This window comes from Eutrigla gurnardus (genome assembly GCF_963514095.1).
Source record: "Eutrigla gurnardus genome assembly, chromosome: 15".
In the NCBI taxonomy this organism is placed as follows: domain Eukaryota; kingdom Metazoa; phylum Chordata; class Actinopteri; order Perciformes; family Triglidae; genus Eutrigla; species Eutrigla gurnardus.
The window spans coordinates 229,090-247,210 of record NC_139938.1 but is presented as its reverse complement, the minus strand read 5'-3'; the positions used below and the strand labels follow the sequence as shown (position 1 = coordinate 247,210).

Here is an 18,121-nt window from a genome sequence, read left to right as displayed (position 1 = left end):
CATACAAAAAGCCACAGTCATTACCGATCCACCGATCCCAGAGCAACACGTCCGCTGAGTGAGCTGCCAGACGAAGTGATGGAAAACTCATGAACTCACAATTATTCTTCGCACAGTGTGCTGATAAACCTTTTGTTTATTAGGAAAGAGTCTGTGAATGTTGTGGAAAGGAGAGAGGAGCCGCTACGGCCGCGTTAAGCCTTTGTTCGGACTCCGGTAAGCTAAGCGCTACATGCTAAGATGCTAAAATACTAGGCCTTGGTATTAGCCTGCTGATATTAGCTCATGTGAAGATATTGCTTACTGAAACACTTTAATAAAACCAGTCAGAGTTATTATTCAATGTTTTTATCGACCTTGGTATTGTTATATCATTGTGTTATGTGAGGAAAAACAACTTTAAAAAGATCAGTAACGGCCGTGCTAATGCTAATCGCGGTTAGCTCGCTATGCTACCTCAGGTAGCCTACCAAGCAGGCAGTATAGCTGCTAATGGTGTAGCCGGTCAAGCTAGCAGGCCACCACCATGTTTTTTTTATGATTGAATATTCCAAGTATTCTTTAAATATCTCATTTTTGATGACCACTGATCATTATTTCCATTTTTCCTTTCATACTTTATGAACAAAAATTGTTTTTATATTACTACATCAAGTTTACAGACATGGGTCAAAAATGACCCATTCATCCAAGTGTGATTTAAAATTAAATTACTTAATATTATAATAATAATTTGTTTCAAGTAATTACTCTAGCAGTGAGTGGGGCCAAACACTTATGTATTTAATATTTGCAACATGTTTATTTGTCATTTTGTCACACATACCTCTAATAACAGATAACACGGCTATTGAACTGAACTTTATCTGTAGTTTAACAACTGTAAACTGATGAAATGTGACCAAACAAAATAAAATACAATTGAACACACCACAAGAGCACAAAATGCCATCTCAGTTTTTACATGCCTCACAAATGATCACTGATGCCCAAGTTATGCTTCCGCGTCGACACAACGCAAGGGGACTTGCGGACCCCTTACGTCCTTGCGGACCCCCCTTACGTCCAACGCAAGAGCCTGACGTGCACCTCCCAAAAATCCTAGATGCGCATCGAGGCGACGCAACACCAACGCAACACCAACGCAGCGGCATTGGCTGTGATTGGTCCGCTAACTACATCCGCTGGAGACCGCTATCCGGTTTCCACTCATAAACACCGCCATTTAAACTTTTAAAAGGCTACTTTTATTGTTTGCACCTCGTTTTATTGTTTGCACCTTGTCGCTTTTGCACAAAGAAATAAAACACCAAGTTCTGAAAAATAGTGGATGGTCTTGGTGTGAAGAAAACCTATGACAAAGTGCTCCGCCATTTTTTCTGGCCTCGGTTGAAAAGGGATGTTGCTGAATATTGTAAAACCTGTAAGACATGTCAGTTAACAGGAAAGCCCAACCAGAAGCTGAAGCCAGCTCCCCTGTACCCAATTCCTGTGGTGGAAAAACCTTTCGAATATCTGTTGCTTGACTGCGTGGGCCCGCTTCCAAAAAGTAAGGTGGGTAACCAGTACCTGTTGACAATAATGTGTAAGAGTACACGTTATCCTGCTGCTTTTCCACTACGTTTTATAAAGACTAAGCCAGTTCTGAAAGCTCTGACTGCTTTTATTTCAACTTTTGGTGTTCCTAAGGTAGTGCAGACAGACCAGGGCAGTAATTTTATGTCCCAGACTTTTTCCCAGGTGTTAAAACAGCTGAGGGTTGAACATCATGTGTCTAGTGCCTATCATCCAGAGTCTCAGGGTGTTTTGGAACGTTTCCATCAAACGTTGAAATCTGTTACGTTCCTACTGTACTGAGCTCTCGCAGGATTGGGAAGAAGGCCTGCCATGGTTGTTGTTGGCAATTAGGGAGGTGTCACAGACTAATACTGGTTTCAGTCCAAATGAACTTGTGTTCGGACACTCTGTCTGGGGCCCATTAGCGGTTCTGGGGGTTGATTTGAAACTTAATGAGCCACCTGAAAATGTTTTGGATTATGTGAATGATTTTCGTCGTCGATTGCACATTGCTTGTGCTACTGCTCATAAGAATCTTGGTGGAGCTCAAAAGAAAATGAAAGAAGATTTTGACCAAAAGGCTGAGGGCCGGCTGTTTGAGCCAGGGGACCAGGTTCTGGCTTTGTTACCTGTGGTTGGTTCACCGTTTCAGGCCAGATTTAGTGGGCCCTACACCGTGAAGAGCAGGATGTCTGACAGGGACTATTTGATTGTCACACCTGACAGGAGGAAGAAAGTGCAATGGTGTCATGTGAACTTGTTGAAATCTTTTTTGACCTCCTCTGCTGTTAAGGGCGGTGACACGCTTCCTGTGGGTGATGGCGTTAAGTCTGTGGCCGCAGTTGGTGCTGGGCCTTCAGATGATTTTGACGTTCCCTCTGAGCCCATTCTGACTGGGAAACTTAAGAACTCTGAGTATTTGAACTGTCTTCCCAGTCAAGTTAGTTATCTGTCAGATACCCAGCAGGACGATCTGGTGAAATTGCTTCTGTCTCATGTGTCTCTTTTTTCAGATGTACCATCACGCACGAACATGATCGAGCACGATATAGAGGTGGGAGATGCTCCGCCTGTGAGGCAGCGTGCTTACAGGCTCCCGGTGGAAAAGCGTGGGCGTATGGAGAAGGAGGTTGAGTATTTGCTGCAAAACGGGTTAGCAGAGCCATCATGCTCAGGCTGGTCCTCTCCATGTCTGTTGGTAGATAAGGCGGATGGGTCAGACAGGTTTTGCACAGATTTCAGACGGGTCAATGCAGTCACCAAACCTGACTGTTATCCCCTCCCTCGCATTGAGGACTGCATTGATCAAGTGGGTGGGGCAGAATTTGTGACTAAACTGGACCTTTTGAAAGGTTATTGGCAGGTGCCATTGTCAGCCAGGGCCAAGGAAATTTCATCATTTATTACCCCGTGGGGCTTGTTTTCTTATTCTGTGATGCCATTTGGTCTTCGAAATGCCCCTGCGACCTTTCAGCGTCTCATGAACAGGGTGTTAGCGGGGTTGGCAGGGTGTTCAGCTTATTTGGATGACGTTATTTTCAGTGAGACGTGGGAATCCCATGTTCAGCGTTTGGGTGCAGTACTTGACCGGTTAGCCCAGGCTAATTTGACGGTTAATTTAGCAAAATGCGAGTTCGCTAAGGCGACAGTAACCTATCTGGGTAAGGTGGTTGATCAGGGTGAGGTTCGGCCAGTGCAGGCTAAGGTGGAGGCCATCCTCAATTATCCAGTGCCAGCGTCCAAGAAGGACCTGATGCGGTTCCTTGGGTTGGTGGGGTTTTACCGCAGTTTTTGTCCCAACTTTTCTACTGTGGTGGCTCCGTTGACCAGCCTACTTAAGAAAAACACACCTTTTGACTGGTCCTCCAACTGTCATGCTGCATTTGAGTGTGTAAAAAGTTTGATATGGAATAGTAAATGATACAAATTAATTTATTTCAAAGATGTATCATAGAAACACTCAGCCATACATGAAATAACATAGAAAGTGGATATGGGTCATTTTCGACCCATGTTGTGCATTAGAAGGGTAGTGATACAAAAAGGGTTATTATTTAAAAAGTAAGAAAGGAAAAAAATAAATAAGGATGTATGATGATCAAATAAAAGTTAATTGAGGAATACCTTGAATACTGAATGATGAAATTAATTTATTGCAAAGATATAGAAAATTAAAACTCAGCTTTTCACTTTTGTCACTTTTGACCCATGTTGTGCATCAAAGGGTTAAAGAAGAAAGTCTCCTCTCTGTTCATCATCAGCAATGTGTCCATTTCTGCACTCAGTCAGTGTGTGTGTGTGTGGGGGGGGAGAGCTATTCTTAAACAAAATTACTTAATTCATCACATGCACACATATAATGTCTTCTTTCACCAAATGTACAAGAACATTAATGAATGACTTTATAAACTCAGAGAATAATCACTTTTCTCCCCTCAGAATAATGGAGATCATGACTTTATAAAGGGCTGCATGGTGGTGTAGTTGGTAGCACTGTCGCCTCACAGCAAGAGGGTCCTGGGTTCGATTCCCAGGTCGGGTTCGAGTTCAGGCTCCTTCTGTGTGGAGTTTGCATGTTCTCTCTGGGTTCTCCGGCTTCCAAAGACATGCAGGATGGGGATAGGTTAATTGATGGCTCTAAATTGCCCGTAGGTGTGAATGTGAGAGTGAATGGTTGTTTGCCTCTATATGTTGGCCCTGCGATGGACTGGCGACCTGTCCAGGGTGACAGCTGGGATTGGCTCCAGCCCCCCCGCGACCCTGAATACAGGATAAGCTGTAGACAATAGATGGATGGATGACTTTATAAACTCAGAGAATAATCACTTTTCTCCTCTCTGAATAATGGAGATCATGACTTTATAAACTCAGAGAATAATCACTTTTCTCCCCTCAGAATAATGGACATCATTAATAATACAGTCATCCATACAGAAGTTCCCTGAAATCCAACCTTTAGTGACAATAACATTTCATGTCTGGATGCCCTGGTAGTGATTAAGTTTATTTTTAAATCTACATATAATAACTTCATAGAAGCCTATTCATCTGAAATCACTGTTTGCAACAAAATTTAATAAAGTATTCTCTTGCTTTTTCACTACCAGTGTTTTCACTTCATTTTTTCATCAGTGTACATTTCTGCACTTAGTTACCAACCCAAATACAGTATACTCTTGCTACTTCAAGTGTGTGTGTGGTACAGAATAACTTTTATTTTCAAATCTAGATATTCTAACGTCATAGAAGTCTATTAATCTGTGGCCCATGGGCATGTAAAGTGACCCCAGGTCAATGGACAGACCATTCAGTGCATTTGAAAATAAATCTGTCTCCCTTAATATTAAAGTATATTTTGAATTGTGTGGATTTTTTTAACATGTGGTACAAATGCCCAGATATCTAAGCTTTTCTGTGAAAAAAGTTTGTTTTTCAGAACCTGAAAATGCATGCTGTAGCTCAAACAAAGGAAACAAGATGGCTACTCAAAGTTATGCATGACCAATCAGGACACCACATTCACACCCACCCTATCAGGCCCCTCCTGTGCTGCCACCGGAATGGCTGGTATCATCAGGGGCCTGTACTACGAGGCAGGATTTGTGCTTAGCGAGGTAACTTAAGCGTTAACTCTGGGTTCTCCGTCCTACGACGCTGGTTCACTTCTCCGGAGCAGGTTATGTTCCTGATAAGAGATCAACGTGGAGAAACACACCGCCGACTGACCAATCAGCTGTCTTGGTGCGCAGATATAGAAAAAAAAAAAGAAGCTCGTGGATCGTGAGAGGGTCTCGTAGGAGAACTATAGAGTGTACACAGGCCGGCAAAACCCTTTTGTCTGTGTCTGACGATGTTTTATATGAGAATACAGATTCTCATCGGAGGGAAAGACTTTTCTTTGTCAGCGTACAGCCGACTTACCACTTTGAATTATGTTTTATATTTATTTGATTTGCTCCCAAGTCCGTTTTACACCGCCGGGATTGCAGCTGAAAGGTTGAGGCTGATATTGTCATAAGCCACGTTATAAGAATACATCCAAGCTACACATTCATAATTTTAAAGTTATATGTTTGGCCTTTTATTGCGGAAGGACATCGTAAGAGTTAAAGGGACGAGAGAGAGCGACGACGTGATTTAAAAGAGAGCCACAGGGCGGATTCGAACCAGGGCCGCTGCAGGGAGCCTTGGTTCATAGGGCGGTAACTCTACCACTAAGCTATCAGCGAGGTTAAGGTTGTCATTTAATCAGTCAGATCTAGTAGTGTACTTATGATGGGGCAGTCATATTATACTACTACTAATACTATTAATACGACTTCCGCATTCACACAGTCTGTGAGTTTTTGCCAGCTGTCCTTCCTGCATTTGGCAGATGAAACTGTTGCTTTTTGCCTGTATTATATTAATTTCTTCATATTTCTGTATGATTATGGTTCGCTCCTCGTATGTGAAATATGCCGCTCCGCTGCCGTAGACTGATCCATGTATGTGATTGGTCAAATGCTGCAAACGCCATCTCTTTCATGTGCACGCGCTCATAGCTGGACAGGTAAACCCTGGGTTGAGTTAACGAGTTCATAACCAGCTTCGTGTGACCGCTTATCTCCGATTGCCTTTGTTAGGGTTACTTTAGCTGGATCTCTGAAAGATAACCTGGGTATGTTGAACTCGCTTCGTAGTACAGGCCCTGGTGACTGGTGATTTGTGTGGTGTCAGTGAAGCAACAGTGTGTAGAATAGTTCACAATGTCTGCAATGCCATTTGTGAACTGAGAAATCTATACATTAAGTTCCCTGATGCTGCTGAGCAAGCAAACTATAAAGTGCTATTCTATGAATTTCATGTTGAAATCAAGTGTCCATCAACTCCTGATGCTGAGGAGTACAGGAATCGTAAGAACTGGTTTTCCATCAATGTTCAGGCTGTATGCAGTCCCAATTTAGAGTTTTCAAACATTGTTGCCCGTTGGAAAGGAGCAACACATGATTCAAGGATTTTTCACAACTCTTCATTGTGTGCTCAGTTTGAGAGAGGGCAACATAGTGGACTACTACTTGGTGACAGTGGATATGCTCAGAGTTCCTATTTATTCACACCTTGGCCACATCCCACAACAACTGAGCAGCAAAGATACAACAGAGCTCATATTCGCACTAGAGGGATGGTCGAGCGTATGTTTGGAGTGTGGAAGAATCGATTCCAGTCTTTACGCAATACACTTCGTTTTGAGCCAAGAAGATGCTGGAAGGTGATCATTGCTACAGCTGTGCTGTACAACTACCTGAAGCAGCATAATTGTCCTGACCCTCCAATGGAAGACCAGAATGATCCAGATGTGCCCATGCCCATGGCAGGAAATAACCAAGGAGGACTTGCGCTCAGAGCTGCTTTCACATTGCAGCACTTCAGTTAGAAAAAAGATACATTTAATGTAATCAATGTATTGATTATGGCTTGTTTTTGCTTTAATAGTGTTTGTTGTGTACAACATATATAAAAGTGTGCTGAAAAATTAAATGAGAAACTTAACCAAGGCCGTTCTAAAATGTAGGTTGTGGTGACTACAATACTCAAGTGAGAACAATTTTATTTTCACAATGTATTTCATTACATTCTCTCATGCACCTTTCTTTGAACAGCTCTCTCTTCTAATTTCACATCCAATTCGACCTGTAGAATTCTCATTTTCATGTCATGCTCTTCTTTCACATATTTAATTTTCTGCTCATGAAATTCTAAGGCTAACTTTTCATGCATGGACATCCTTTTTGGTCTCTGCTGGAAGGTGGTGGCAGCATCTTTTCTCTGGGATGCCATACCAGATGTGGCTCTTCCGCCAGGGTTAGAATGATTTCCTCTGGAAAAAGAAACACTGTTGGATACAAAAACTCACATGGTCCTTACCCACATAGCAAAACTGGTCTGGCCCAGTGATGGGCCCCACAACCCACTTGCACTCGGCCCACATACAGCAATGAATTACGGTCCTTTAGTGGCCCACATCCGACATCCAAACCGCAGCGTAGACGCCACTTCCGTGTTTACCCAGCCGATGCCGTGACGCGAGTTTCACCCGAGAGTATGAAAAAGTTTTGCTGAGTTTTTATAAATGCTTGTATTATCAGGTCAACACATTTTTATAAATGCTTGTATTATCAGGTCAACAAGTGTTGACAAGTGTTGACCTGAAAATACAAGCATTTACAAACATTTAGCGAAACTTTTGCATACTCTCGCGTGAAACGGCATTGGCTGGGTAAACACGGAAGTGGCGTCTACGCTGCGGTAGCATAGCAGCCGAGGATAGAAGCTATCAGGCAAGTGTCAGTTCTGGGTCCAAAGCTGTTTATATTATACATAAATGATATATGTAAAGAGTCAGAGACTCTGAAATTAATAGTATTCGCGGATGACACAAATATTTTCTGCTCGGGGAGTGACTTTACCAACTTGTGGAAACAGTAAATCAGGAAATGGAAACTTCAAGTGTGGTTTAACATAAATAAATTATCACTAAATCTTGGAAAAACTAAATACATGCTATATGGGAAAAGAGGCTGCAACAACAGTATCAACATTCAAGCAAACGGAGTTAATATTGAGAGGGTCCGTGAGAATAAGGTTCTGGGAGTGATTATCGATGACATGTTAAGTTGGAAGCCACACATAGCACAATTAAAAAGGAAGTTGGCCAGGAGTGTGTCCATACTTTGGAAAGTACAAAAAATACTAAATCAAAAAGCACTTCATCTGTTATATTGCGCACTAGTCTCTCCGCACCTGCAATACTGTGCAGAGGTGTGGGGACACACATATAAAGGCTCCACACAGCCCTTGTTAATTCTCCAAAAAAGAGCCTTGAGAATCTTACACTACGCCAACTACAGGGCACACACCAATCACTTATTTATCGAATCGAGAATACTCAAACTATATGATTTAATAAACTATCGCACAGCACAAATGATGTACAAAGCATCAAACAGAACTCTCCCCCAGAACCTGCAAAAATTCTTCATACACAGAGAGAGACACAATCTTAGAGGGGACATGATTTTCAGGCAAAGGAAGGTACGAATCGGTCACAGGTGTTAGACAATGGAATGTGTTAGAAGAAGAAGTAAAAAAAACAGCAACACTAAGTGGCTTTAAGAAGAAGTATGTACAGATTATTGCATGTGAGTTGATAAAGGTCTGAGGAATCAGCAGGCATGGTCTTGTGATGGGATGGGAGCATAACAAATGAACATTCTGTATCCAAACAATAAGCTGGACCTGAGAAGCTTGTATGGTATGATGTCAGTTGTACGTGGTAGGGAGTATCAACAATGTGGAGATAAATTAGGTATGAATACCAAGCGCAACTGTTACTCCTACAGTTCACGATGGAGTTGCTGAACTGGTCACTGAAGGCTATCGACAGAGTGTTCTCAACATGGCGTGCGGGTTCTGGTGAACCTGCCTGCCCGGATGGGACCTTCTTGTCCGGCTACTGGTTGGGGAAAGTGGAGAGTCATCTGCCTTGCCGCTCTGGATGTGGAGGATGTCGAGGACGTGTAGGTGTTCGCGTTCATGACAACTGGAATGATCGCCTTGGGATGTGGAATCTTCATGCTATATCGGAAAATGAGAAAGATCGCCACTGAGCTGACCAGTGTGAGGGCGGACAACGCCACCACTCGGTCTGCTGTGGTCGGGATGCGCTCTGACATCTCTGCAGTTCGCGAGTCCACGGCACTGATGCGTGCTTAAGTGGCCACTAACCGGGAGGAAATAGTGACCAATTGGTCAGCTATGGTCGGGATGCGCTCTGACATCTCTGCATTTCGTGAGTTCCCGGCACGGATGCGAGCTGAAGTGGCCTCTAACCGGGATGAAACGGCGAAGTTAAGGGCAGCGAAAGCTGCAGAGGACAGTGATGATTAATAAAAAAAATTAATTATAAAAAAAAAAGGGCTCCCACCCCATCCCAACAAATAGTAGCTACACTGGACTTTTTTTTTTTTTTTTTTCTTTTTTGTTCTCTGTCGATTGGACCCCCTTCAGACTTTGTAACATGATGAGACTGCTGTTCACTTGTGATGAACAAATATGGACACGTGTGCAGACACACACGTAATCTGTATGCACTGGACTTCAGCTCTCTGTACCACCTGCTGCTGTAACATGTTGGGCCCTAGTTTCGTGGCGCAGCGCAGGGCGGCGCAGGGTGGCGCAGCCGGCGCAGTGCAAGTTTTGACCCGCGCAGCCTTGCGCACGGTCAGTTTGGCAGTTTGGTGGATCGCCTGCGCCAAGATGAGTGTGGCGGCGCAGCAGGGGGAGGCGTCACAGATTCAGCTTGGCGTAGCGGAAGTTTCGTGGCAAAAAGCCTCGCCGAGACTGCGCTGAAAGCTCGCCAGCTCCAACCTGGTCTACTTTCGGCGCAAGGCGCCGCAAATAAAGTCCATTCATTCAATGCGAATCACAGCTCGCGGAGTGGAAGTGTGGCTGACGGCACGCAGTGCGCACACGTCACCGAGACCTCACAGGCAGGTTTTCACAGTTCCAGGCACATTTAAATGCAATAAATAATCACAACAAACACTATTTAATGCAACTGATTGAATCAACACGTGAATTTATATCTATATAGATTGTCCCGTCACATCTGACGCCAGATCAAAGGCGGATGGCACGCGTAACGGAAACTCAGCCTCTCGGACCAAAACATCTCCCTCTCTCTCTCCGGTTTTTTATAATATCGGCATTGTTATTATTATGATACGCACGCACAGCGGCGGCGCTGCTTCTGTCATTGGGTTGTTATGTGATGAAACTTGCACTGAACCTCCCCTAACGCATTAAAGGTGAGGAGAGGAGCTCATTTGATTGGTGAAGATCTGAATCGGCTGTATTAATCCCAGTCCACGCCTCGTCTCCTCCTCGTCTCACTCACGCCTTCTTCTCCTCCCTCTTTCCCACTTGCGCCGGTGGGCGAGACGGGAGGTGTGCCTGCGCGAGCCTGCGCGGTGCACGAAACTTGCAAAGTCCAGGCGGACACACCCCGTCGGCGCGGCGCAGGTGCGCTGAAAGCTGACTGCGCCTGGTCTACGAAACTAGGGCCCGTTATGTCAAATGTCACAAGTAAAAGAAAATGTTATGTCAAGCGAAAAATGCAAAAGACAAGAAATGACTATGATCTTGATTTTTCTTTTCTTTTTCTTTTTCCCCCCTGTGGGTAATGGGGGTGGGACTAGATAAGCCTCGGCTTCTCCCGCTTTCCCTTTCGGCCATGTGTATTTTTTTTTTTTTACTGTGCGAACAAAGATGTGTGATGATGTTTTAACGGATACATTTTTTTTACTGTGAAAACCAGAAAAACATTTTTATTATAATGAAGAGCTGCTCCACATTCAGCAGTCTCCTCATTGACTCACAAAACAAAAAAAACAATTACACCAAACACTACATAACACACTAGGGGAATTCGACTTGATGTAGCCGCCTGCAGCGCGCTACCTAATGTGATGGATTGTGGGTTGAAAGCGATGCAGGATGGCCAGAATTTGTGTCAGACTTAGCAGCCGACTACAAAGACGTCACCGGGTCGCGACCATATCACGTGACCCAAAACATCGCGGGAACAAGTTTTTAAGAGCCGCTTCTTGCAGCGCCTGGCAGCGCGGTCTATGGTGGCTGCAACCGGCTTGTCCACACCTCCGCTACGCGGAATGGCTCTCATTGGTTAAAAGTTCAATGACTGTGTTCAGGTCCGCACTCGGCGGCCACCTTGAGGTGAAATGATACTTTTTATTTTGGTCGCATTGATCTCAGGGCTTGATCTAACGTTAAAGTGTTGTGAGTAGACCTATTTATTTGTGAGGTCTGGTTAATACAAATATAGAATGATAATACAAATATACTGAAAAATATACTGAAAAAATGCTGCCTTGCGTGAGTGTGTGTGTATGTGTGTATATATTAGTGATGTCCAAATGAAGCTTCAAGAAGCATTTTCTTTATTTTCTGAGCCCAATAGATGGCGCTCTCTGTTCAACAAAGGTTTGAAGGCCGATATATTTCCATTGCTTTCAACCCTTTGTTGAACAGAGAGCGACATCTATTGGGCTCAGAAAATAAAGAAAATGCTTCACGAAGCTTCATTTGGACATCACTAGTATATATATATATATACATATATATATATATATATATATATATAAAACATATCCTCTTCCGTGTTCTATCGCTTGAGCACCATAGTTACGTTGACTTTGTTGTCTGACTTGACAGCGTTTGGCTACGCTCTCTTTTAGAGCCCGCCCCCTCAGACACCTGCAGCTCTCGTCGGCGTGATTGGATTCATTGCCGAATGCTCCAATGATCACTGGGCATATCCACCTTGCTGACAGTCGTGACCTCCATCCAAGCAACCGCTGACCGTCTTTAAATGTGCCGAGAACTGGTTCATATGTCACAGGGCAGAGTTTTGTTTTATCATTGTTTGTGTTGATTTTGGTTTGCTGTGTTTACATTATTCCAGTTGTGTTTTGCATGTTTATTCATTTTTTTCTTTTCACCTTGGTTTTATTGTATGCTTTTATTTTGAAATGGTATTTGTGTGTGTTGATGCTGTTTTTTTTACTTCCGCCACTGTGACCCCGCTCCTGGTCCTGGTTCATGCACTGACGGTGCTCATAAAGGTGCAGAGTCCTGGTTCATAGACTAGTATCTAAATGTGCAGAGTCCTGGTTCATGTACTGACAGTATCTAAATGTGCAGAGTCCTGGTTCATAGACTAGTATCTAAATGTGCAGAGTCCTGGTTCATAGACTAGTATCTAAATGTGCAGAGTCCTGGTTCATAGACTAGTATCTAAATGTACAGAGTCCTGGTTCATGGACTAGTATTTAAATGTACAGAGTCCTGGTTCATGGACTAGTATCTAAATGTGCAGAGTCCTGGTTCATGTACTGACAGTATCTAAATGTGCAGAGTCCTGGTTCATAGACTAGTATCTAAATGTGCAGAGTCCTGGTTCATAGACTAGTATCTAAATGTACAGAGTCCTGGTTCATGGACTAGTATTTAAATGTACAGAGTCCTGGTTCATGGACTAGTATCTAAATGTGCAGAGTCCTGGTTCATGTACTGACAGTATCTAAATGTGCAGAGTCCTGGTTCATAGACTAGTATCTAAATGTGCAGAGTCCTGGTTCATAGACTAGTATCTAAATGTGTAGATCAGTTCAGTTCAGTTCAGAGCTTTATTGTCCCTCCAGGGGAAATTTGATTTGCAGTGGCAATGCAACTTACACAACAACAGTAAATAAACAAACAGTGACATAAAACAGTGTTGCAGAGTACAGCACAACCAAACTTGATTTAAGACAATCTTAAACGAAATAAGAATATAGGTGTCAGAAAGAATAAAGCGTATAAGGGATAAGAGATGCCACAGGAGCAGTGCATTTAAGAATTGTGCAGATTGATTGCATTGATTGCACGTGGAACAAAGGAAAATTTATACCTATTTGTTCGTGCCCTAGGTAGCATATATCTCCGTCCAGACGGCAGAGAAATGAATTCCTGCAACAATGGGTGATCCAGGCTAGACGGGATGGACCGAGCCTTCCGTAAGACTCGTCTGTCAAACATCTCTGAGAGAGAGAGCTGCTGCATACCAATTATCTTATTGGCATCTTTCACAATGTTGAGCAGGCAATTTTTGTTTTTAACCGGCAGGTTTCCATAGAATGAGATCAACCAAAAAGTTAAAACTGACTCAATAAAAGATCTATAGAACAGAACCATTTGTTGTGTTTTTGTCTATTGGACCCGGACTGAGAGACCAGAGGCAGAAGGCAGGTTTAAGATGTTTATTGTAACCAGAAATGAATGGTGCAGCAGGCTGGTGCGGGTGACGTGTCCGTTCGAGCTGGTTAGCAGAGGACTGCTGAGGTGACGAGCAAGCAGGTGGACTGGCAGGCAGGGATGAGTCCAACGGGAGAACGCTGGAGTCCTTCTGGAGAGCGAAGTCACAAAAAAGGCGTTAGTAAAGATTACGACTAGGCAGGAGAAAGCACTGTTTGCGGAGACGAAGATCAGAGCTTCACACATCACCGTAGGGACGAAATAATCTGGCGCCGGAGTGATGAGGACGCCAGGTTTAAATAGTCTGCTGGTGATCTTGATGATTGGCATCAGGTGTGCCCGCTTGGTCCTCTGCTGCCGGCACGCCCACCGGCCACGCCCCCCAGAGCAGCTGGAGAGTGAGAGGGAAAAGGAGGGGGAAGACAGACAAGGGAAAACACACAACACAGAAACACAAAAATCCCTCCCACTGTCCTGGCAGAACCGTGACAGTACCCCCCCCCCCCCCCCCCTAACGGGTGCCTCCTGGCACCCTGCCAGGCTTCCCCGGGAACTGCCGGTAAAAGTCAGAGACCAGGGTTTTGTCTTCTATGAGGGAGCGGGAAATCCAGGAGCGCTCCTCCGGACCATAACCCTCCCAGTCCACCAGATATTAGAACCCCCGGCCCCGGCGACGAACATCCAAAAGGCGGCGGACGGTGTAGATGGGGTGGTCGTCCAGAAGCCGGGGGGGGTGGTGGGGGTTCGGCCGGAGGGCTCAATGGGCTGGAAGAGACGGGCTTGAGCAGAGACACATGAAAGGAAGGATGGACCTTGAGGGAGGCTGGAAGTTTAAGCCGAGCTACCGCAGGGTTGATCATTCTCTCGATCTCAAAAGGACCAATGTACCTGGGCGCCAGCTTGCGGGAGTCCGTCTGAAGGGGCAGGTCCCACCGGCCACGCCCCCCAGAGCGGCTGGAGAGTGAGAGGGAAAAGGAGGGGGAAGACAGACAAGGGAAAACACACAACACAGAAACACAAAAATCCCTCCCACTGTCCTGGCAGAACCGTGACACCATTAAGGTCTTATCAACATTAAAAGATTTTAGTCTGCGCAGAAAGTATAATCTCTGAAGGCCCTTTTTACAGATTGTTGAGGTATTTAGGTCATATGTCAAGTTTTTACCAATTATTGTCCCCAAATATTTATATGAATCTACCATCTCCACTGCTCTACCCTTGATGGTGGTTGGGTAGGCTGTATGTGGTGTTTTCCTAAGGTCAATTACAATGTCCTTAGTTTTTTGAACATTTAGCTTGAGGAAATGGCTGTCACACCACTCCAAAAAGTCAATGCTTGAAGGGTATACATTCCTACATTATATATACACACATTATATATATTGTGTGTATATATAAATATATATAATATATATATTTATTATTATATTGTTATTACTATTCTTATCATTGTTATCATATTATCATTATAATATTTTTTATTATTACCAGTATTATTATTATTGCTAGTATAATTATAGTATTATTCCATCCATCCATCCATTTTCTTCTGCTTATCCGGGACCGGGTCGCGGGGGCAGCTGCCTGAGCAGGGACGCCCAGACTTCCCTCTCCCCGGACACTTCCCCTAGCTCCTCCGGGAGGACCCCAAGGTGTTCCCAGGCCAGCCGGGTGACATAGTCACTCCAGCGTGTCCTGGGTCTTCCTCGGGGTCTCCTCCCGGTGGGGCATGCCTGGAACACCTCCCGAGGGAGGCGTCCAGGGGGCATCCAATACAGATGCCCGAGCCACCTCAACTGGCTCCTCTCGATGTGGAGGAGCAGCGCCTCTACTCCGAGCTCCTCCCGTGTGACGGAGCTCCTCACCCTATCTCTAAGGGAGCGCCCCGCCACCCTGCGGAGGAAGCTCATTTCGGCCGCTTGTATCCGGGATCTTACTCTTTCGGTCACAACCCAAAGTTCATGACCATAGGTGAGGGTAGGAACGTAGGTTGACCGGTAAATCGAGATTTACCACGAGATTTACCACTCTCTTCACCACGATACGATACAACGACCGCATTACTGCAACCGCTGCGCCGATCCGCCTGTCAATCTCACGTTCCATCCTTCCCTCACTCGTGAACAAGACCCCAAGATACTTAAACCCCTCCACTTGAGGCAGGAACTCCCCCCGACCTGAAGGGAGCAAGCCACCTTTTTCCGGTCGGGAACCATGGCCTTAGATTTGGAGGTGCTAATTAGGGCTGGGTATCGTGGCCAATTTCCTAAATCGATTCGATTTCGATTCATAAGGTCCTGAATCGATTAATCACGATTCGATTCGATTCGATTCGATTCGATTGGCTCTTACATAATGAAAATGGCTCAACTGTGTTACAAAATACAGTTGTACTTTATTTTTTGCTCTTCACCATAAACAACACAAGTTCTGCCGACACTCTCTGCTGACTGCATTTTCGTTAGGATGTCGTCTTTCACACATGTATACATCATGGGGATAACTGTTTCAGTCAGATGTTTACGTTGCACCATAACGTAGTGTGGATCGAGCACTAGGGCCTTGACTTTTCCCCAAAAATCATATTCGAAGTTCGTTTGTTTATTAATATTAATATTCGAATATATTCGAATATTTATTAATAATCTTTTGACCATTAAAAGCCTTCAGTAAGACCTATATGGTATGGTATGGTACTTAAGTTGTATATGTTTTGTCCACCAGAGGGCAGTGTATCAGTCAACGTCAATAGGCAGGCAACATGTTTTCAGAACCTTTATTTATTTAAGGTCAGACATAAATACATCGTTTGTTTGCCTATTTACGGGCAGTATTCGGGGCGGTGCGTCTTAAGAGTTTACGGTTTTCAGGACAGTGCGGGCTCGCGGAGCGTAATTGTGGGCTCGCGGAGCCGTATGCTGCCCGGTGTCGGTGAGAGCTCCAGGCTGCTTTCGGACATTATTTGGGCCGTCAGTGGCGACTGTTCGGCAGTGTTTGTTTGCCTATTTCCGGGCAGTATTCCGGGCGGCGCGTCTTAGAGTTTACGGTTCTCCGGACGGAGCGCGAGTGCGGGCTCCTCGGTGGCTGTTGTCGATGTTGACGCGGCCATTGTTCTGCAAAATTGGCACAAACCAGGGCGCTAACGTCACCTATAGGAGCCATCTTGCACGCTTGTGCGCATGAATGAATTTCAACCGGACGTAAACGCGCCACTGCTGCATCACGCACGAGGGGTAAACTTTATGGGGAAAAATCGATCTCATGCCCTATGAATCGATATTGCAAAATTTAAATGAAATTGATCCAAAATCAATTGAATCGATTTTTTTACCCAGCCCTAGTGCTAATCCTCATCCCGGTTGGTTCACACTCGGCTGCAAACCGCCCCAGGACATGCTGGAGGTCCTGGCTCGAAGGAGCCAACAAGACCACATCGTCTTATTATTATTTGAATTACCAGAGGGTTAAGTGGCAGAACTTTGAAATATTCAAGAGAAAGAAGATTAACAATCCCCCCCAGAAAACTATTTACAAGAGTATTTACAAGCCTTTCATGAATTGGAGCTAAATCCCCTGAAAGAGAACTGTTTTGCACAGTTTCTTTCTTGTGCTGCCACTCTGGTATTTGAGTGAGGTCAGTTTTGCAATGTGGTGGAGCCTAATTTTGAGGAACACAGACACCACTAGTTTTAGTAGGTTGGAATGGTGGTTGTCAATGCCAAATTGTGTGTCTCCAGTATGTTCCACTGTCGGATTTTCGTCCCTGTAAACGCCCGGAAATCTCCCTAATTTTCGGGAGTTAACGACAATTTACAGGCTGCGAACGCCGCGTTCGTCTGTGCCGAAAATGGTCGAAAACGGACCACAGCGAAGGCTCTAATTAGCATATGAATAGCAGCGAAACCGCACCTGGCCAGAGATGGCTTGAATATCCTCACTCAGGATTGGATGAAACCACTAGTTTTAAACAAGTATAATCGCTCGTGATTGGTTGGCAGATCTGGTCATTATAAATGTAAAGCCAACCCATGTTGGCAGATCTGCAGTGGCGGAGCTAGAGGGGAGGCCGGGGTAGCACTGGACCCCCCTGAAATCTGATTGGACCCCCCAGGTGCCACCCCAGATGATTGACATATCGCGACACCGCACGTCTTGTCGGAAGGAGCCAGTTGCATTTTTAAATCAGTGAAGCCTATTGACTGCTAAGTCCCTCCAGTACAGTAGTTGGCGCTATGCACCACAAAGCGTTGCGAGCCACGTTCATTAGGAGAAGAAGAAGAATCGCCACTGAAGAAGAGGAAGATTTGAACTGGAGTCGGTTATCGTTGCCTGTTACCGGAGATCAACTAAGTGACAAAGAAAAAGAAGGAGAAGAAGGATAACCTTTATGGACAGAGAAATCCTCGTCGTAAAGTAAGTTTTACGGTGGTGTCCTAATGAGTCACTGTTTAAAATAACTTTTGTAGATAGAAGTTTGTTTGTTTTTTTGCTACAAGCAGAGAGCCACGGCATCAAGCAAACGTTAACGTTACATCTCATGGCGTCTAGCTTCCAACAGCCGCTAACGTCTACGTTTAATTCATTTGGGTCGCTATTTATATTAACGTGTTTCTCCAATGATTCTAGAGGAATGAAACTAGCGGAGAATCAGCCAGCTAGCTGTTTCATGCTCTGTTGAAACGTAACGTGAACACGGTAGTTAGCCTGC

At 44.6% G+C, this 18,121-nt stretch overlaps 1 protein-coding gene across 1 annotated transcript; it reads left to right on the top strand.

Moving 5' to 3' along the window:
- Nucleotides 1-2,375: 2,375 nt before the first annotated feature.
- On the top strand, nt 2,376-7,370 carry LOC311025285 (putative nuclease HARBI1; the record flags this gene model as incomplete). Its single annotated transcript, XM_084028136.1, has 5 exons — nt 2,376-2,385; nt 2,571-2,686; nt 3,125-3,236; nt 3,782-3,841; nt 6,240-7,370. The coding sequence occupies 5 exons, from the start codon at nt 2,376-2,378 to the stop codon at nt 6,971-6,973; spliced, it is 1,032 nt and encodes a 343-aa protein (XP_083884262.1). The 3' UTR covers nt 6,974-7,370.
- Between the last annotated feature and the right edge of the window lie 10,751 nt (nt 7,371-18,121).